The sequence below is a fragment of the Gnatocerus cornutus genome, chromosome 2 (genome assembly GCF_029298725.1).
Source record: "Gnatocerus cornutus isolate USDA-ARS CGAHR chromosome 2, icGnaCorn1.1, whole genome shotgun sequence".
NCBI classification, from domain to species: Eukaryota; Metazoa; Arthropoda; class Insecta; order Coleoptera; family Tenebrionidae; genus Gnatocerus; species Gnatocerus cornutus.
Genome location: NC_142234.1, coordinates 4,646,244 through 4,668,364, shown reverse-complemented (window position 1 = coordinate 4,668,364; position 22,121 = coordinate 4,646,244). Strand labels below are relative to the sequence as shown.

Genomic DNA, 22,121 nt, shown 5'->3' with positions numbered 1-22,121 from the left:
CTAGAAATCTGTTGCAATTTTCGCGAAAAAAAAAAAATTTCCACTACAAATCTATTTTTTAATTACTGTAATACTAAATTTATTTCCGACTAACAAAATTGCACCGCGATTTCTTTTTGTAATGTTTTTTTTAGCTTAATTTTCAGAGCGCCACCTGTTGACGCTATGTGAATTCTAACCGGAAGTCGCCATCTTTCTACTTACCAACACCACCACCATCACTTGTCATCTGTCGGCGTCCGGCGTTGTTTAAGTGACGCGTCGGTGTAGAAGTATAATTTTTCTCTGAAAATATAGCGTCTAGCATGACATTTTTTTTGTTCTAATGTTTTATAGATTCGGTTAAAGTCAACCGTTGCAGTTTCGCATCTCGTCGCACTAGGTAAGTCGAAAAAATTCGATTTTGGGGCTTTGTCCCTGTTCACGTGTCCGCCATTATTTCTAATAATTTCGGCTTGATATTGGGAAAGCTCTTACTTTAACTATAGCATGAACTAAATACCAAACGTATGATTTTTTTACATCAAACATTTTATTGACGTACATTTTTGTTTCAGTACGGCCAGAATGAGTTACTACAAGCCCAGGTGAGACTGTCTTGAGCCGCTTGGTTCGTTCGTAGATTTGAAAACTTCAATTAGGTTCTTATGGTTAATGTGAATGTTTCTTACAGTTTTAATCAAGCACCCATCATGACACGTGGTCGTGGGTTCTCTCCCAGGGGCTCCTATAGAGGGGGCTCGGGGCGAGGGAATTCTTGGGGTGGTGGACGAGGAGGATATACTCCTAGAGGGGGAGGTGGGGGCAGGAACTTTGAGTCATTTTCAAGTTCCTTTGATTCAAGGTCCAAATATGGGGGTTCCAGCGAGCGCTATTCGGGCTCTCGTGGACACGGAGGGCATGAGGATTTCAGGAAATCATATAGAATGGTAAGAAAGATTGCATTCCAAAATGGTGGATTAAGATAAAAGCTCTGGTATTTGCGTTTAATACCTGCTGAAGCCATAAATATATATTGAATGCATTGGCATTTTGATAACGTTTCAAGGTTTTAGATATGTACTAAGATTAAATTAAATACGTTTTAATTTGCTTTTGTTAACTAAATAATTGAAAAACTCATGCGTGTAATAAACTGTTATTCACGAAAAAATATTTTTTTCGCAGGATTCAAGTTACTCTTCGGGACGTGACAGCGGCCATAGGTCTCCGGAGCGCAAAAGACCCAGAAACGAGGTATGAGTTTTTCCGTTTTAGTTAGTTATTTCACAGGTTAGTTGCCGGACAAGCATAACAACAACAAAAGACAAACTGTAGAAAGACTTGTTGACAAAAAAGATTTTCGATTTCGAGAAATTAGATATTTAAGATAGTCTGATGGTGTGGAGAATCATGTTCTGAGATTTTTTAAAGGATAATTTGATTCTTCGAACAACAGATCGATTGAATGAAAGGTATCGATGTTGCCCGGTGCATTAATTTTACTAGTATAATTTCGCACAGCTTTAAACTTTTAATCTTTGAAGACCCGACGCATTTGATGTCTGGGGACTCCAGGATATCAAGCGTTGTGTTACTTAATAAAGTATCTTGTCCAGGCCCCTAGTTCACGCCACGATAGTTCTTATGGTGGGTATGGGTCGAGTGCGAGTCGATATGATTCAAGCTATTCAGAACGTAGAAGCTTTTCAAGTGACCGACATCCTGCACCGTTTTCACGAAGAGATGATTTTCGTAGACCGTCTGGTCCTCCAAGAGGAGGATACAGAGGACGAATCAGTTCTAGAGGCTCACGGGGTTTGAAGCTAAGAGATCGTCCACCTCGAAGACGCCTCATTGAAAGTTCATATGCAGTGCGTAAACGCATGATACCTTCACGTACATCAGACTTCGCCAGGAGACTTAAAATTTCCAAAATGAGGAGGTAAATAATAAGTTTTATACAAGAAAAAGTCGTAATTTGTTATTAATGTGTAACACTAAAATTGTTGTCACTGTTAAAAAACCATTCCTTTTTCTTCAACTGGTTGAAGAAGCTCACAAAGACAGCATTTTTACAGTAAAGCATCCATGCAGCCCACGAAGAATCTCTTAATTTAATTATTTTCTTTGTGAATGTACATTTAAACAGGACTCAAGAGATTGTCTAAACAAAAAATAACGCACGGAGTGGTTTACTTGTGTTGTTTCTATCACATCGATTACATTTCTTTGTATTATTTGAAAATGTTCACTTTTATACACATCTAAAATCGAAAAAGCAAGAGGGCGACCGTTCCATTCCAAAACAATTTGCATTTCTAAGACAAACCAAACAAGACGTTTGGAGGAAAATTGTCAAAGAAGGAACTATAAATTGCTCAAAAAGATGACGCAGTATCTGGGAACAGACACGCAGAAGTACAGTGCACCAGGTTTTTTCATTTTTATATAATTTGAGAAAACTCCAGAAACGCTAAAACCCCATTTTAATTGTTTTTTTTTTCTTTAGCGCTATAGCTGCTCGCAAGAAGCACGCAAGCGATAAAGAAGAATCCGATGAAGACAAGGAAGACAAAGAAGACGATGAAGAATTGGAGGAAGAGGAGGAAGAAGAAGAAAAGATCGAAGAAGAGATCAAGAAAGAACCCGTAGAAGGAGGGGATGAAGTCGCTACAAAATCAAAGGAAAAGAACGAAGGTTCCGAGAAAGAAGACAAGTCTGATGCCAAAGATGAGGCAGCAACACGAAAAACGTTCATTAAACTGAACTGTCCTCATTGTGGCATCAAAGCTGTTACTTTCCGAAAGTACGAGTTACATCTCCAAGGTAGAACCCACATGATGGCGATGCGAAAAGTATCAATTAAGCAAAAGTCAATTCTTGCTCAAATGAGACTGGCGCAAAGAAATGCGCAAAACGAACTGGAGAAAACCAGTGATGACTTAGCACCGAGGACCAACTTTTGTCCGTTGTGCAAATTGAACTACAAGCAACGCAAAGCTGTGCATCAAAATTCCGAAGCTCACAAGAATATGAAGAAGTTCTTGATGCCGTATTGTAAGCTGTGCAGTATTACATTTAAAAGTCCCATGATGTATGAAAGTCATTGCTGCTCCATCGAACATCTCAAGGTAAGAAGAAAGGAAATACGAAACATTATCTAATTGTTGTTTTCAGCGGAAACAAAGAGTGGAAAACGGGGAAAACAGCGACGAATTCGACGATGAGGCAAACCTGGAAAACTTCACCACGATTGATTCTGTAGGAGTTGATGGTAAGAGTTTGTCGCAACGAAATTTATTGTCTCTGTGTTACTTGAATACCAAAATCAATTTGTATTTGAGCGTCAAAAGAGACATACATTAACTTCCTGTTTTTCCACAAGTTGACATGATTGTGTTTAACTTACTATAAACGGGATACATTCATATTTCAAGTTTAGCTCTCTCTATAACGTGTTGTTCTGTAGGAGACGGCTCTGAAGAAGAGGATAAAAAAGATATCAACAAAGAACCAGTAAGCGTGGGCATCGAACAGATTCGAAAAGTTGAAGCTTACTATTGCGACCTTTGTAAGATGTACGTCGGACGAGGTAACGACGAGTTGATCCCTTCAATTTTGGCACGGCATTGTAAAATGCGAACACACATGCAAAGATACATTAGGTACAAAGAAGATAAAGATCTTGAAAAACGAGCTGAGAAACTCCAGAGGAAGGAAACGGCAGAAAAGGAAGTTAAAGAAAGGCAAAGTAAAGAAACAAACGTTGAGGAATCAACTAATCAGAAAGAAGTAGTTGAACCAAAAGACGTGAAAGACGAAGAAGCCATAACTAAAGCTTTAGATGATGAGGAAGCAAGAGACGACAAGTTATGGGCTGACGTAGATAAAGACTTGGACGATATATTAGCTAAGGAAGGAACAAAAAGTTCCGACGAAGACGAAGATGTAAACGGTGAACGTTACGATAGGTAAGAAATACTGAATGTTAGCAAAAACGTTTTAATAGAATGTTTTAGGTTTAAGTATAGTGAAAAGAACGGCGATGAAAAGACCGTTAAAGAAGGCGAAGAAGTAAAACCAGCTGTAACCGAGGCAAAAACTGCGGAAGCAACTGGGGAAAAATAAATGTGTAAAATTCGTGTTTTTTCCTTTCTAATGTAGATTAAGGTTTATGTTAAGTGAATTACGCGAGCCAATTCGTTCTTATGGTATCGTGCGATTGATATAATTTTAATTTAATTTGAACACTAGTGAATTATAATAATTACAGGTGTGAAGTCTTTAGTGACGCTTGAATTCCAATGGCTCATAATAAATTTTAAACATAAATACTTGTTTCTTTTTTCCACTCCGAGGTTTGTGATGCGAAATTTGATCAACAGGCATGAAAAACTGATTGGCTTTTGTTTCCGTATTTTTTTTTCGCAAGTGTTTATTTTATCTATATCTTCTTTTAATTTATTCTCTAACACTACGCTCAAAAGTATTTGTCTATTTAAAAATATAATTAATTCTTTTGCGATTTCACGGTTATTTCTGCTGATTCTGTGGTAAGCGATAATCATTACACGCGTTTCCACACTTAACTTAGCTTTCTTCACCATTTCTGTACAAAACTCACTAATTTTTAGAGAAAAACTTGAAGAACAATTAACTTCCGCAGCCACAAACTAAAGAAGTTTTGTTGTCAAACACCTTCACGATATTTAAAAACGGTAAACGTCAATCAACACTTTCGTTTTTGCTTTTATAGGCTGATGGATTCTGCAAATATGTGAAACGATGTCTTTGTCAAAATTTCTAAAAGAACATTAAAATAATAGGTATGTTCAAAAACATTAAAATAATATGTATGTTCAAAAACATCAAAAAAAGAAAAAAACTGCAGTTAGCAACAATGAAGTTTATAAATATTAAAACAAAAAACGCTAAACAAAAGCGGAAGGAAAAAAATATTTTGGAGTTAAAAAAAATGTTGGTGGGCAAATACTTTTGAGCGGTAGTGTACATATTATTTTCTTATTTTATATAAATTGCATCTGATTTTAAAAGATGTTGCTAGTAAAACATCCCAATAAAAGTATAAACAATTTAAGGGCCGAGAGACAAAAAAAGACTAGTAGGATCACAGTCTAAATTCCCAACAAAAAAAAATCAAGCAGCTTTTGATAACCGAACTGAAAGAGAAGGCAGTTCGTTTGGAAATTTTAAAGAATTTTAATATTAATATAATATAATAATAGTAATAATAATAAATTAATATGACGAATGCAAGCGAAGGCATAATAAAAAGCAAAAATATAAAGAATTTTACGTTTCTACAAAAAGATAATAAAAACAGAAGCAAAATAAGCAAAAAGAAATTGAAAAATTTGCAAAATCCACAAAATTAAAAGATACAGTTTTTGTGATTTTTTACAAGTTTCGTACTGCACTTTCATAATAACGTCAACCTAGATTATCCGTGCTTTTAGATAATTGATTTGTTTGAAAAATTAAGTTTAAGAAAAGAGGTTTTCTTGAAACATTTTTTAATTAAAATATACAGGGTGTACCCGAATAAAATGCAAAGATTTTAACCTCAATATCAGACAACGCAGTTTGACATAATGGTCAAATTTTGCGTTCCAAAACGTCACCTCTTTCAAGAAAAAAATTATTAAAAAATTCGTCGTGCGCCACTGAATTGTTGGGGATGGCAGTTCCAATACCAATGTCGGTCCAGACCATTGAAAAGTTGAGAATAAAATTGCTCAGTGGCAAAAAATGTCTTTATGGGAGTTTCAGTCAGTTCAACAATAATTGTGGTAGAGAAAAGTGGGTTTTTCAGTACCAAATTGTACAAATTTAGATTATTTTGAGTTAGATTATTTTTTTATTCTTTGCCAGAGGTTTCTTCAAAAGTGTTGTGATGAATCTGATGTTTTAAAAAATGTTTTCTTTACGGATGAAACTGAATTGGATTGTCCAATGGAGGACATTTGATCATTTTTTATAATAACTTCAGGTAACTTTTTCATTATTTCGTTTCTAATTTGATCCACAACGCGAGTCGGTAAAAATCACCTTACAAACCAATCGAAATAAAGATTGGTCGTTTTGAGGGCCCAATTTATTTCAAACAAACTAATTTTTTGCAACAGGCAATTTTTGAAAATGTGGTTTTTAATACCACTAATTAAGTGAAAGTTAAACAAGTATAATAATAGCGAGCTAAGACTTTTTTTTCGAACGGTTGTTGCAGCTTTGGGAAATAGTTGTTAAATTCAGAGCCATAAGTGTCGAATAACGGATAATCCGAAGGGGTTTTGCCCCATTCTAATTTCCATTTTTTTTGCAGAATTTTTGTCAACAGCGGTGTCTGATATTGGAGTTGAAATCTTTGCACTTTCTTCGGGTACATCCTGTATTTTGTAATTTATTTGTTGCTTTTTTTTCAAATTTTTCTCCAATTCAGTTTTTCAGTTTTCTTATGATTGTTTTCATTGCAATATAAATTATTTTAAGCATCTTTGTTGGTCTCTGCGATCACATTAAAGACAAAAATTTTACTCACACTTTTGATTTTTCTTTCTGCACTGATCTGCACCAACCGTGAAATTCTAGATTTTAACAAACACCATTGCGCGGATAATTCGTACCCGTATAATCGTATTTGTCTTTTCTTAGTTTTTTTCATATAGTTTTGAATATTTTTACATTATTTTTTCAAGACCCAAAATGTCTTTAAATTTTGTTATCTATAGATGTCGATGTCATAAACTAATAATAATAATTGTTCTCAATTCTTTGTCTTAAATTTTATTAGTCTTCACCATCTACTGCTACAAACAATATTTATTTGTTAAACTTTTTTAAGCTTTTATGTGGCAGATTTATTCTAAAAAGCGCTAAAATTATCTCTATTCTTAAATTATACTCAGACTTGTGATTCATATCTACCTATTTTTATTTCTTTGTAAAATTTAAAGTATCTGTGAAAATTACAGAAATTTTATGACTGCCAACCTGAGAATTTTAAATTTTATTGTGGAATTTTTAAAACCTGGGAGAATTTAAAGAAATTGTGCAGGTCCTGGCCCAAAATCGCTATTAATTATGAAGCTATACATTTTTTTTGTTTGTACATGAAGAGGAAACCGAGCGCTACAAACTGATGTGATCAGTTTTACTCTAGTGTCAATCATTTGTGAAGTAAACGCAAAAATTACGTTTTTCAAAAATTAAAATGGAGAACATTGTGGGAAACTCAACCTATCTTGTTCCATTTTTCGACAAAAGGATGAAAATCATATTAAAATATTAATTAAAATATGTGGTACCGAGATATTGAATAATTCTTAAAAATCGCATGGGCTGACAACTTTCGTGTCGGATTATACATACATATTACTGTATTTGTAAGAAATTGAGAATTTTAAAAATCTGTGAAGTTCATCAAAAGATAAAACTCCAAACCCAAGAATTAAGAATCTTAGAAACGATGATGAATCCAAAACGCTGAGAGCAAAGGAAAATCATAAAATATATAAAAAACGAGATTCGCTATGCTTTGTTACCGACATTTAAATGTTTCAGTTAGATACACTTAATTTTACAACCGGAAACATGTAAACATTAAGTTGATAGTGTATTTAAAAATGGTACTTTATTTTCGGAAATGAATCAGATATGTGTTACTTTTTATAATGGATATAAAATTTCATTATCTTGTTAACAATTTAATTAAGAGTATGTGCTTGAGTGGCGCCGATGCGAATAAAATTTTAATAAGGATGTAATTAAATTTGCTTGTGTATAAAATATGGATCCCTCTCGTAGCAAACAAACAAAAAGGCTACGTATCCTTTTGTGCGAATCAATACAAAGTCCGCTGTCACTAACTCTATTTTCAGTATTTGCAGTTCAAAAACAAACAAATCAAACCTCCCCGGGACGAACGTGTCTGAAAAAACAATGTTACAGTTCGTAATAGAGTTATGTCCAACATCGCTACCTCTATGTCTGTGACACGAGGCACCTTCATAACATCATCGAGAATACCATTTCACAGCAAAATTGCCCTTGATATAGACAGACAAAAAGGCGCTTTTACCTCGCATTTTCCATTGCGTATACTCGGATAACATCAGGGGTGTAAATGCTGAGCCTGCAGATCAGCGTAGGCGGGTCGAGGGAGCGAACAAGTGAAAATCAGGGCCGGATAACTCAATCAGGGTAGGTTGTGACGGATGTTTTATCTGTATCGCGCACACATAGAGAATATTTCGATAAAGTGGAAATTTACTCTATGGAAGACCATTTTTTTACTTGCTTGCTTTTGTTCTAATTTTGAGACACGAACGTATAAAATTATACCTCGACCATAAAACGGAAACATATAATTTTGAAGCTATAAAACTGTACTTGCGATTAAATCTTTGAAACGGAGTCGTAAAATTTGAATCGTCTAGAACAATCAAATATAGGCACAGACTTGCAATTTCGTTCTTTTTCAACAAAGTAACTTTTATTAGTTACTAATTGTAAGCGATTTACGATTTCAAATTACACTTTTTGTATTACTTCTAAACGCACACATAACTAGAAAACATTTCTGTTGATGTTTTAAAATTATTTTACGACCAAGCAGATGCATAGATATTTATGTAACAAATGTGTAAAGAGAGACTTTCTGTATATTTGGGCGTTTTATTTGACATAATCAAATTATGAAACCGCAAATTTTGAGTCTGCCGCCCCGTGGTTCCAATAAATAAATAACAGGAATAATTATAATTGTCACAACACAAGACCTCCCTCACTGTTTCCGATTGTCGTCGTCCTGAAACAGACTATGATGCAAAGGAGGGTGTAATTTAGTGCATGTATGGGAGCACAATGACGGGGAACAATAGTCGATCAAAGTCCCTGGCTAAGGTTTATCATTACATGAGCTCCCCACACTGGAGGATGTTATTAGGCATCAATTGATATGGTTATGTGATTACCGACGAGCGGTCGCCTGTGCGTAATTACATTATTACACATTTTGTTGAAGGTCTAAGCATCATGTTATCAAAATAAGGGTTGTTGACACTTTTAGTTTCTATGGAATTATGTAACCAAACTATAAAATCTGATTTTCTTTAAAGAGTTCCTTAAAACCGAAGGGTATCATGAAGTCTAAAAAAAGAGATCTATAATCAAAGAGTTTGCAGTTAGGATCAGCAGATTCGCAAGCATTTGAAAGGTCCGAGGAATTTAAACGACTAATAGACATTTATTATATAAGAGTGTAAAGACGCAAATTATTTACGACAAAAATCAGTTAATCTCGAGATCGTATATCGAGAGAATAAGATTTTTGGAGTGATTAATTTGCTCTTACACTCGAATATAATACTAGATTTTATCCAAAGCCTCTGTTGGTTGCAACTAAGGCATTAAAATTAAAATTAAAAATTAAAATTGACAGAAGTGACAGCAGTGACAAATTTTTAACATTTAGAATGCGTTGTTGTCATGGAAATGCAGCATAATTTTCCTTATGGTCTCTAGAGAGTAATAGAGTATTTTATCCATCTCAAATGAATGAATAAAGACCACTTTATTATTGCATTTTGGATAAAAATATATTATCCAAAATGCACTAATAAAGTAGTCTTTATTCACTCATTTGATACGAATAAAGTACTCTTTTAATCTCTAAAGACCATAATTGCTATTTACATAAGAGTCACGAAGATGTTTCATTACTATCGGGGAGCCTATTGAGAGACGCGGCACTTTTAAGGCTCCGAGGCAAGTATTGGCATTTTAGTGACGAGACTTATATTATATTTTTTCTGAATAAATTTCAATTTAATGAGGTTAATGACTAATTTAGTTGGCGCGCTGTCAAACTGACAGATAAAAAAAAATTAACAAACGAACGCTGTTTACTGGAACTTTTAAATTTTGGTTTTAAATTTAAAGGATCAAAGAACCTACCCTACCGCTCAAAAGTATTTGCCCACCAAAGTCTTTTGAAGTAACTCCAAAGTAACTCTTTCTTCCGCTTTTGTTTGGCGTTTTTTGTTTATAAACTTCATTGTTGCTAACAGAATTTTTTTTATGTTTTTAAAATAATGCTTTTTTTTATTTTTTTAATGTACCTTTAAAAATTTGAACAAAGACATATAGTTTCATATATTTTCACAATCCATCAGCCTATAAATGCAAAAACCAAAGTGTTTATTAACGTTTATCGTTTTTTTTTAATATCGTGAAGGTGTTTGACCACAAAACTCCTTTAATTTGTGGTTGCGGAATTGCTTACCATAGAATCAGCAGAAATAACCGCGGAATCGTAAAAGAATTAACTATATTTTTAAGTGGGCAAATACTTTTGAGCGGTAGTTTACAGTGGTGTTAAACCAACTTAGAAATCAAAGCAAAATTAATATAAACTTATATTTTTACAATATAGATTTTTTTAAAGAAAAAAAATTAGCAATGCTGTTCATTACTTTTTAATAAAATTTTACATATTCGGCAGTCTCTGTCACTAAGCAACAAATATTAAAAGCTTTACAATGTTGCAATATTGAAAAATTTTTACACCGCTAAGAAATGGTTATAGTTAAGAAACTTGGTTTAAAGCACTTTTTATTTTTTTGACACAAAATATAATTAACTGTAAAAAATTTCATCTCAAACGGTAAAGTTGTTATAACATTTTTTACCAAAGGGAGTTTAATTTTTGGCTGGATTACAATGTCATTCAAAAGCTATACCACTTTATTTTGGTCGTTACTGTAGACAAGAAATAAACCAGTAAATTAGGATTTAGAGCATTTGGTTCAATAAATTAGAATAACAAAAAACGGAATCGATTTAGAGACGTAGTTTTTGGTTTTTATCATGTGATCCATTATATTTTCATTTACAATTGGTTTTGAAAAAAAATTTCATTAACACCACCGCAACAGTTTTGACCTTTGATAAAATATTTACTTGTAGAAAAACTGGATTTCAATAAATTTGTTCTACATCAGTTTTTTGCTAGATTGTGTTTGACTTCATTTTGAGACTGACAGATTTGAAAATTAATCAAAATGCCAAGAATGATTGCGACAGCGTCTGTAAGTTTGACATAGAAAACTCACAGCCAAATAGCCAAAAAATCATCAAAACGCTGCTACTTAATATTTACTTATATTTATTAGTGTACGCGATTTTCGAAATTGAGACAAATCTGAACAGCGAATAAATCTAAAATCTAGTAATTTATGCAGCGTAAATTGGCATTTGGTGACATTTGCTAAATAAGGTTATGTTATGTATCTTCTAATTGTTCCAAAGTCCCATTATTTGTGACAACACCTAATTCTTGAACAATAACAGCGATAGTTACTCCATCTCTTAATCATTGAGTAATCATTTCTTTCTGAATTAGTGTTAACGAAGGCATTTTGACTTTCAGAACATGGATTGTGACTTTTGGCAATTTTTCAAACTACTAAGATAGCCCCTTGAGAACACAGCTACTTTTTAAGGAAAACACCCCGATTTTCAAGGGTTAACAGAAAAGCAGAAAAATCGTGAAAAGACTCCCGTTTTTAAGGTAAAAATTAACATTTTTTAAAGAATTTGACCGGTTTTTCCAAACGTACCCTTTTTTTAAAAAGTCAAAATTTTAAGAAATATATCCTGTTTTATCAAACGTGAATACGGTTCCGTACAAACAAATGTCCCTTTTAAAAACATTTAAAATTAGGAATTTTACCTTGTTTTCAAAGATTTTACCCTGTTTTGAATTTTGTACTAGTAGGTCTCCTCAGAACACAACACATTTTTAATGATTTTAGTCTGGTTTTCAAGGTACCTTTAAAAAGTTAAAATTTTTAAAGAATTTGCTCGGTTTTTCGAACTCACCCTTTTTTAAAAAAGTCAAAATTTTAAGAAATATATCCTGTTTTATCAAACGTGAATATAGTTTTGGTCAAGAAAAGTTACCATTTAAAAACACTTAATTCGTCGTTTTACCCTGTTTTTTTCTGTTGGCCCATTTCAGCACATATGAATACTCTTTAATTTTGAACATTTATGCTTCAATCAGAGACAATAGAATAGAGACAGTTAGAAAAAAGAACGATCAACAACGGATTTTACTAAATTTGTTATTTATCGAAAGTGAAACACTTTATTTGAATGTTAAATCATAGACAATTTTCCGGAATCGGTGGAAGTGGTACTCGCTCGGCTACAAAAGAACAAAACACAATGAATAAACCTATTATATCAAGGGTTTGCAGCGAAAACCTGATAACTGCAAAACCACAATTTTTGCAGTCAACAACTTTAAAAATTCACAAAAATGGCAAGTATTTGATTCTTCTTATCTGCGATTGTCATTGAGATTTCTACACCTTTTTGTACGAGAATCCAATAATCGCATATTTCTTTAGAAAGAGAAAAAATAAAAAAGCTTTCATTTAAAAGTAGATTTTTAAATGTTCGACACACTTATCGGGTTTTCGCATCAAACCGTCGAATATTATGCATTTTCTCACCTCAAATTTAAAAATCGCTGTAGATGCCTAATAAATCGTCTTTTTTCGGGGACATCAGCGAACTCCAAATAATTCAAATAAGCAAGTACAAATTATTCAAAGTTTCAAACATACAGTGCAATCAAAAATTGATTAGCTTGTAGTTGACCGTGACGTCCGAAAATATGTCTTCTATAAATTGATGAAGATAAAATTGAAAACAAAATTTTTTATGCAATTTGAAATTTTTGCAATTGATGCCATTTTTATGGATCAAATGCATATTCACTTTTTAATGCATTTATTTCTATCTTCATTTATCTTTAAAGTAGTCATTTATGGCACAATATATTAGGTTAGGCAGTCAACTATAACATTACCCATTTGTATCAATTTAGCAAAGACTTGTCATGTTTTGCTGCGAGCTAATTAATTTTTGATCGCAGGTTACTTATAATGCACATTCTTAATCAGCCATTTTTTTAAATTTTTTTATGATTTTTTGTTTACTTTTCTTTGTGAAATATCACAAAATTTTAATTTGCCTATAAACAGCCTCAACGCGAATTTGGAATCAGTACTTAAAAATCTAAAGTACTTCATTTTTTCTAATTTATCTTCAGGGTTTTAGGTAACGTCACGGCCATAGGCTGGGCTAATCAAGAAAGGTAAATTATTTTGGAATCTGTAATTTTTATTTTTATTTTAAAATGATACAAGGCTTTAAGACAATCCAATTAGATTTATTTGAAATCAATTTATTTTTACAATTACAAACCAACTAAAGGCAATTTTTCCTGAAGAGCATTTTTTATAGGCGCCAAATTTAAAATGCGGCTTTGTAATTGGTCGTTCAACACAATGCTAATTTTTTAAACTCCTACAATGCCTGCGGAATGTCAAACAAGAACACTCTGTATAACTTTGGAAAATTTATGGGAGCTTTATCAAGTTTGATGTAGGTATGAAATCAATCAACTGATCAATCAGAAAATCAAAGAGACCAGCACACTTCGAAATTATGAATTTGGTACGTTGGTAGCACTACCTCTTTGTCATTCTTTTGACAGTTTGGGGTTAATAAAAATGATGCTATTGTTAACAAGTATGGTACCAACATTAGAAATATTGCAGAGCCTTCTAGATTTTTTTTTCAAAATCTTTTTTTCAGTTCGCAATAACAAATAGCCGAATTTTTTTGCTTTGGTCACTTCATTGCACATCGAAATAAAGTGAACTCTGATCGTGAACGAATTTTTCTTCCAAGCGTGGATTATTTGATCAATCGTTTTGTTCTGACCGCTTTCTCATCGTCGATTGGTGCTTGTGTAGGCGTGGCAAGTTTACATCCTACCTTCAATGCTTCCCCACTCTTTATTAGTTTTTGTTTTATTATTTTCATCACAAGTGCGAATATAAATTATCATGGTTTAGTTGAAAAAGGATTTCATGGTTACAATAGTTGGGGCTGTTTCCTACCTAAAGAGATTGGGATGCATTAGAAATAGAAAAAAAAAAGATTGATTGATTGATTTTATTAATAATAATTAACCGTAATTTTGTGTTATCTAAATACTCACACGTTTATAAGCATTTTTATTTAAATTTTATTTTTCATATCGTTCCACTCCTTCCACAGCCGCATTAGAATGGGGTATAAATTTAACATTATTAAAAATTATTGGCGGTATTCATGTTTTATTTGTTCACTCGGACGTTAATAATTTCCATTTTGTGTCAACCACTTTCACACCTACACGGTTGGCAACCTTATAAAATATAAATAACCAGAAATCCAGCCGCATTATTCACAGACGACAACAGTTGAAGCACAAAACATCTTTTCATGCAGTAAAAAAAATATTAACCGAAAATATAATAAAGGCTATACATCAAGGCGGTGAATACATCATATAAAGTGTCATGGGGCCGCCGACAAAGATTTTATACGCTACGTTTAAAGGGTGATAACTTATACACTGACTCGGCGACGTACCCGTTTATACATATATCGAGTAGTCTTCTTATTAATTATGGATAATAAATTGACTGATGGAATTCGATGCGATAAAAATAACAAGGTGCTTATTGTTCCTTGAAAAGTTGCATAAATTGGTTTACTATCATTTTGTGTAGGTAGGATGCGTGCTATAGTAGAACCTCTTTGTAAAGGACAGGCTAGGGTGATAAAATAACAGTGGCAAAGACATATAGATAATTGAATATTGTCACGCAACAAAGATCTAAGTTGCTTGAATTGTTTGATTTATAGTAGATCTTTCAGCTTTGATAGGTCTTATAAATCTTTTCTCGTTTTATTAGTACATATTTGGAAATTGAAAGTTTTTAATTTTAAGTACCTTTCATTTTATTAGATCTTTTAAACTTTAAAAGTCTTTGGAATCTCTTGTTTCTGATGTTTCAAATCTCTGAATTGTCCATATCTATTCTCCAGATTTTTAGAATTGTCCAGATACTTGAGAAATTTCTACAACCATTAGGTTCTTTAGATTTTTGCTTTAGCTGGGTTGTTTCGGTTTTCAAGAATTGCATTTAAAAACAAATGTTTTCACATTTTTATTATTATTTGATTGAAATTCTTGCGATTCACTTATTGATTTTTTCATAATTTTGGTCTCTGCACATCTTTCTTTTTCACATTCTTCAGAAGTTTGCATTTTTTGAATTATCTACATTCTTCTCTAAATACGTGGCAATTTATTTAATTTGTGTGGCCTGAAGTCATTACAGTGGTCAACAAATTTTGGACGAATGTGCAAAGTCATTTGTAAAGTAGAATTGCCTCCTGATTCTAAATCCGAGGGTCGTTTTGCTCTATTAGGTCAGGGCTCAAAGATATTTGTAGAATAAGTTGTTTTTTAAATACCTCGAGTTCACTTTGTTTTTTTTTTAGTTTTGCTTATCTATAAAAAAATAACAACTTACTAAATTATAAAACTGGATGATTTATTATTGAAAAGGTAAAAATAAGCTTTTCGACGGACTATAGAAGTTGTCGGGAAAGTTAGTTTTTGGTAAAATATTTGAGAAATTTTTGACAGTTTTTTGCAGAGAATTTTTGGTTTTGTTAACATTCAAAAATAAAAATTTTTGTAAAAACTTTAATTTGAATACATACTAACAAAATTGTAGTTTTTCTATAAATCTCACGTGTCTTAATGTTTTCACTGGTCAGAATGGAAAATCATAAATAAAAATTATACATTGTACATATACAAAAAGTTGGTCATTTTTTTTTATAATTTTAATAAATAATTTGAAGACGTTTTCGTATCAACGTAGATAACTTGTCGTAACATTGATGATATACAGGTGTCCCAGAACTTATGACCCAGAGAGCAAGGAAGGGTGCCGACAGCAAAACAGATGGTAAATTTCATGATTAAGTTTAATAATATTCGAGAAAGGATAAAAAATTAACAACCAATTCGGAAAGATTATTCTAGAGGTGGAGTAAAAGGCCTCAATTTCCTAGGCAACGAGAGTCTGATCGATGAACGATAGTATGTGTCCATAGTTACCAATTTTCAAATTCTGTTCAGCTTCCGGATTGGCTACAGTTTTTTGTCTTAACTCGATTATTTTTTGAGCTAGAAAATTTTTGTTTAGAAATTCTGGTTCAGAATTGTGGTTTTCATAAGTCTTTTTTCTCGAAGTCAAGTGAAGATAAAAAAATGAATTTTTAGTGACATCCATCTTCTCCCTTTCTGAGCTAACTTTCCAACAAAAATCTGATCAATTTCTTTTAAAAATTTTCACCCTTTAATTTGTTTCGTCTATAAACAAACTAAGAAGTCTTGTAAAATGTATTACTCTGCGCTGCGTTGACATTAAAGTCATTTCAAAACTCCATATATGTCCAGAAATTAGTTTTTTTAAGCAATGTCATTGATTTTTTATGAAATCTCTAAAAGATCAAAGAAGTTTTAATTTTTTGAAGAACTTTTTAATTTTTTTGTCTTATAACTTCAAAACGATAGGGTATAGCAATACATTTGTCAACACTTCAAAAATGCAAGATCTCAATCTTTTCAATGATGCATTACAATAAAAAATTAATAATAATTAATAATTCTTGAGTTAGATGCAAAAATTGCATATGAAAAATATTTCTGAATTCTGGCCTGATGCTCCAAAAATCAGATTTTCTATTTTCCAAGATCTTCCGATGTGTTTGAATCGCTGGAATTTATTTTTCCATAAAATTTATTGGGATTAACCTAAACTATAATTATTTGCAAACCCATCATTTTCGAAACTAGGAACCTTATTTAGCTTATTCAAAATTCTGAGGTTTTTTAATAAATAATGTAATTATTTTATGTGGCTCTTTGTTCTTTATCATTGCATGAGCTCGATGTAAATTTTGAAAGATATCACTCCAACAGGTGTAACATCCCCATTTTTATGACTATTTGTTGCAACCTCATCATCTCCAAACCGTGTCCGTCACGTTGATTTCCACCGCGACCTCCGAGAATTTCTGACCCGCAAAATCAGTGAGGCTTGTAAAGGTCCGTGTAAACGGATTAGACGACGATGCCAAGTTCATTCGCTCGGACAATAGTGTTAGTTGGGGTAGTACAACCCTCCATCACACTTCACTGCACCATCATACACCCCCGTCTCATTATGGTAATTAAATTACGACTATTGATTCGCGGATTTTGTACGACAGCGCGAAAAGAAATCTTCGCTTCACTTAGTTTTTGTCTTTGATAAAGTGGGTTAGACCAGCAAAATTAAAATAAATCTTCTATTGTGGGGCAATAAACGTAAATCAAGAGTGCACGTCTTATCGTGATTAATAACATGAGTATAATTAGTGCAGTTTAATACTTCTGAGAAACTATCAATTTTGAAGATCCATAAAAGCCTGTACCTGGCCGCACATGCAATTATCATTAAGATGCTCTTAATGTTTAACAATTTACAACTTAATGGTGGCAATGTTTTTTGGACAAGTTCTTTTATTGGGAGCTACAAGACATAGTTGAACGAAAATTTGATATTGATCGATGATAGCAAATCCGTGGATGATGGATACTGACAGGCGACCAAATCATTTTTTTGCTAGATTTTTGACTAAACCACATGGTAAATCATTATCATATCAAAGGGGACAGGGTGATAATTTGTACCAGTGTGTAACAAATCGATGATTGAATTGTAAGACCCAATACAACATGTGTAATGCCATGTAATGTTAATCCTGTTTGGTCTTTAATCCTTTACGCATCTGTTGGGGTCGCATGTGTTGTGCGGTTGTCAAATCCAAGAAGGATTGCTCTCTTTTCTTACATTTTTTTTCCTTTTAATTACATTCTTGGACTTTTAAAGTTGTTAAAATTTTGCGTTGTACGTCTTAAATGTTCTTTTTTCTTATTACAATGAAACATATTGATTTTGATTTGGACATATTTTTTTAGCCCTCTGTTTATCCCAAATTCTGAAATTCTGAGTTATTTGATGCTTGATTTTTCATTCTTAGAATCCTTGATTCGGAGATTCTTTCCTAATTTTTCTAAATTTAGAAAAACAAGCAAAATTTGAAAATTTCAATTTTTCGTTAGACAATAGATTATATTGTTCACTTCTCTAGTTATGTTTCTCAATATTCATGGTATAAAACTGACAACTGAACTTCAACTAGTTAGAGAATGTCAGGCTACTGCGGAACTTGTCTCATTATGGCCAAGGCAATAAAAAGCCTCATAATGAGCGCAAAATTATCTCATAAAAGCAGAGGCGAATTATAGGCGCATGTGAAAATATTTGGCCAAATTATTTAGATTTCGCGACGTGAGAATTATAATGTTCTAAGTGATTTTTTGTGAAAATTTAAATTGTTTGTTTTGCGATTTTTTAAACATTTTCTATCATGTATAAAAAAGAAGTGAGTTAATATTTTAACAAGTCAAAATGATTTTAACAGATCCTGCCATTTTTTTAAATAAATGCTTAATAAAATAAAGAGATATCACTGATAACGTGAACACTGATCAATTTAATGCAAATGTTAGTTAGAACTTTATAGTTCTCAGGTCGCGATTTATTAACTTTTACTTTTCTTTGAATTCTTTTTTGAATTTCTAAATGCTCTGCAAATTGTCTACTTATAAATTTTGCTTAAGTTTTTCTCAGATTTTTTTTAAGTTGATATTTATATTTTTTTTGGATTTTCTAGATTCTTCTACTGTTTACTCACATTCTTCTTTCTTTGGACTTTATTGGGATTAGCTGTAACTTCTTCTTTAGGTTCCTTTAAATTGTCTTTAAACTATATAGCTCCTTTTTTGTATACCTACATACATACAGGTGTCCCAGAACTCATGACCTAAAGAGCAAGGGAGGGTGCCGGCAGCAATGCAGATGGTAAATTTTAAAACAAAAATTGCTTAAGTTTAATAGTACTAGAGAAAAGATAAAAAATTTACAACCAATCCCGGAAGCTTATTCTAGAAATAGAGTAAAATTACCTAGGCAACGAGAGTGTAATGTTTACCTGACTATTGAACGATGGTATGTATCTATAGTTACCGATTTTCAAATTCTGTTCAGCCTCCGGATTGGCTACCGTTTTTTTGTCTTAATTCGATTATTTTTTTAAACTAGAAAAGTGTCATAAAGTAGTAAGTGCGGCAAAATGCATTATGAACAAGTATCATACGCTATTTTTTCTATTTCGCCATATTTTAAACGAAAAAACTTTATTTCGAAATCTAGGGAATTTTAAGGTAGTTGGCATTTGCAAAATGTTCGGGAAAAAAATTCGAAGTAGCCAAATCCAATTTCAGTCAGTTTGACAGGTGTGACATTTTGAGGTTAAAGGAGCGCAAGGGAGCCAAGAGAGCGAAGATGTTGATCATGATCATGATGGTTCTCTTGCATCCAAAGAGTTTTTCTCCGATGAATTATTAAGCCAAGTACAACAAGAAATAATGGTGTATTGATCGATTTATCATGGTTTATCAAAACTAAAATCTAAATTGTCAACGTTGATGGTAGGTTGACGGTTTGTCTTGCAAACCTAAGAAAAATATATGTTCCTGGAAATATTGGCATGGGATTGGTCCGTTACGATACCGAAATACGCTCAAACGCGTATTGAAATATCTTCATTATGAACGCGAAATAGAAAATAGTATATTAAAGAACGTGTTTTATAATGGCCAACTTGGTGCACGAGGTCCCGGTGTACAAAACGAGCCGTAGGCGAGTTTTGTATGGGACGAGTGCACCAATGCCATTATAAAACAAGTTCTTTATACTATTTTTTCGAATTTGCACCCCTTTTTTAATAATAATATTAAATTTTAGAATTCTAAGAGTTTTCGTGTTACACGATTGGTAATAGTTTTGTAACCACGACTTGCCACTTGATTTTCAAATTTAATTTAAAATTTGACATTTATTGAGTTTCACTGTCACTGAATTTTGACATAACGTAACCTAACCTCACAGCCAGTATTCATATCTATTATATTTAGGTACAATTATTGTTGACCGCAAAGGACAGTTCAATTATATTCATACATTTTTATTCACGCAGCAATTTATTAAACACAAATCGTAAAAATCAAATTGACCAAGAACTTGACAGGAGACAGGTGACAGCCAGACTAATTAGTTCTGCCAATTCTTAAAAAACAAAATTTCCTACTTTGAGTTCTTTTATAGATACCTATAAACGACTCCAAATTGAGTACTCTAATGGACCTATTAAAGCGGCAAATTCGAAAAAGTTATTTATGAAATGTGTATTTTATGTTGCGTTTGACTGTCGTAAGGCTCGTCATCTTGTATATTGTCCAGGTTTCCTTCTGACTTTTTTTACATTTTCCAAATAAATTTAGATTTTCTTTAAAATTTGGTTAGATTTTTTCTAATTTTTTTCTCCAATTTCCTTTTTTTTTCTATATTTATTTTGACCTTGTTGATTCTGTCTGAATCTGTTTTAAATTATCTATAAATCTTAATTTTATATATTTTTTTAGATATTTTTATCTTTTTTATTGTTTTGATTTAAAACCTAGTGTTTTAAAAATTGGGTTTAGCGGAGTCTTTCCTTAGTCGGGGCCAAGGATGCGCGGCCGATGACAACACAAATATTCAGAGCCACTTCCAAGACTACCATTTCTTCCTTTGCCTAAAACCTTTGATAGACGCAGTAACAATCAAAGCAATATTCCCGTGTTGAATATGGAAGTTGGAGTAATAAATTTAATGATATAATAATCACGATCATACAATCCGGAAGCATTCTCCTTTGTAAGCAGTCTGTGATTGCTGACTTCGGGCGTCTCAGACGGTTGTTTCCGGAGCTGATTGTAAACTCAAAGCTTAAAGCATACAGTCCCCGGAACACTCCCATCCACCTCCCTGAGTATCTGTTTGGCGTCGCCATGGCAACGCTCCCGTGTTGCAAACATTGCCGAACCCCAGTTCCAGACTTTCCACACTTCGTTATGTTGATTTATTCGGTTGTATATGTTTTCAATGCGTGGAAATTTATGACTTGCAAAAATCAAATAGGTAGTCATAAAAATCTATAAATTGCTCGTAGGAAGAAAAATTTCCACGATCCAAAATGTCATTTTGTTATTACATTGATTATTATTATTTAACTTTTCTTACACTTTTTTAGCAACTTTGATCTTTTCTCTCGGTTGATTACAACAAAATACTGTCGGCATCATTGAAAATAAGAAGACTTAATAAAAAGCGAGTAGAATCAAACGAGGCGTAATTCGAACGAGAATTATAAAAAGAGCAAAAGCGCAATTTCACAAAAGGCCGGAACTTTCCAACCGGATAAACTGATCAGCAATTTAAATTTAGACCAGTTATTTTCATATTTTATCTTTTTGCTCGCTGAGGGAATTACAGAAGCGAAAACTCCAGATGCAGATACGTTAATTGATAACGTCTAAAATAACATAATTGGGTTAATTGTCCAAAATTGTTTTGTTGCTAAATCTCCATAATTAAAAACACGGTTGTAATTAAAATAGAAACATATTCCCGTCGTTTACAAACTGTGTGAATGTTAGTTAAAAATGGTAATTTCGTTCAGTAATTTTTGATTTTTTTCTCAGAGTTTACACAATCCGGGGAAACAATATTTGACAAAATATAAAAATTACTGTGTGACTAAGTTTATATTATTACCTATTATTAGAATAATTAGAAAAAAGTATTAATCAGAGGTTTAAATTCTTGATTTTCGCCTTGTAGTGAGGTTCTTAGATTAGTCTGGTTCTTTGGATTCTGAAACTTTTCTCCTGCTTTTATATCCTGATGTTTTAAGATTTAAAGATTCTGAGCTTTCCTTTATTCAAAAGTCAATTTTTTTAAATTCTTATATTATTGAAAATATTGTCTTTTTGACGCGCTACCAATACATTGCTATCATCGTTTAGAAAATATTAGAAAAAAACTTTTCTCGTACTTCCTCGTTTTGGATTTTATTTAATTGTCGTTTAGTTTAAATTTACCTAAGTAAATATTTTAAATCATTTAAATTGTCTCCATATTTTGCTGTTTAGTTGAATGTTCTTATATTATTTATTATTTATGCAGGTGCTTAATTTTTTGCAA

At 32.5% G+C, this 22,121-nt stretch overlaps 1 protein-coding gene across 2 annotated transcripts; it reads left to right on the top strand.

Annotated features, from left to right (window-relative positions):
* Positions 1-186: 186 nt before the first annotated feature.
* LOC148178229 (uncharacterized) lies at positions 187-4,314 on the top strand. Of its 2 annotated transcripts, none has more exons than XM_088030262.1 (9): positions 187-382; positions 558-587; positions 674-929; positions 1,168-1,236; positions 1,599-1,924; positions 2,492-3,113; positions 3,160-3,256; positions 3,452-3,953; positions 4,002-4,314. In XM_088030262.1, exons 2-9 carry the CDS (start codon positions 568-570, stop codon positions 4,108-4,110), a joined length of 2,001 nt encoding a protein of 666 aa, XP_087886388.1. In that variant the 5' UTR covers positions 187-382; positions 558-567; the 3' UTR covers positions 4,111-4,314. The 2 variants fall into 2 exon arrangements, with proteins under 2 accessions (XP_087886388.1, XP_087886390.1); XM_088030264.1 differs by having other exon boundaries at positions 3,992-4,047.
* Positions 4,315-22,121: the final 17,807 nt, after the last annotated feature.

Excerpts from the sequence above, each read along its gene's own strand:
- LOC148178229 (XM_088030262.1), top strand. The coding sequence starts at position 568 with ATGAGTTACTACAAGCCCAG. Across the intron at positions 1,925-2,491 it reads AAAATTTCCAAAATGAGGAG|CGCTATAGCTGCTCGCAAGA; the intron begins GTAAATAATAAG and ends TTTTTTCTTTAG. Across the intron at positions 3,257-3,451 it reads TGATTCTGTAGGAGTTGATG|GAGACGGCTCTGAAGAAGAG; the intron begins GTAAGAGTTTGT and ends GTTGTTCTGTAG.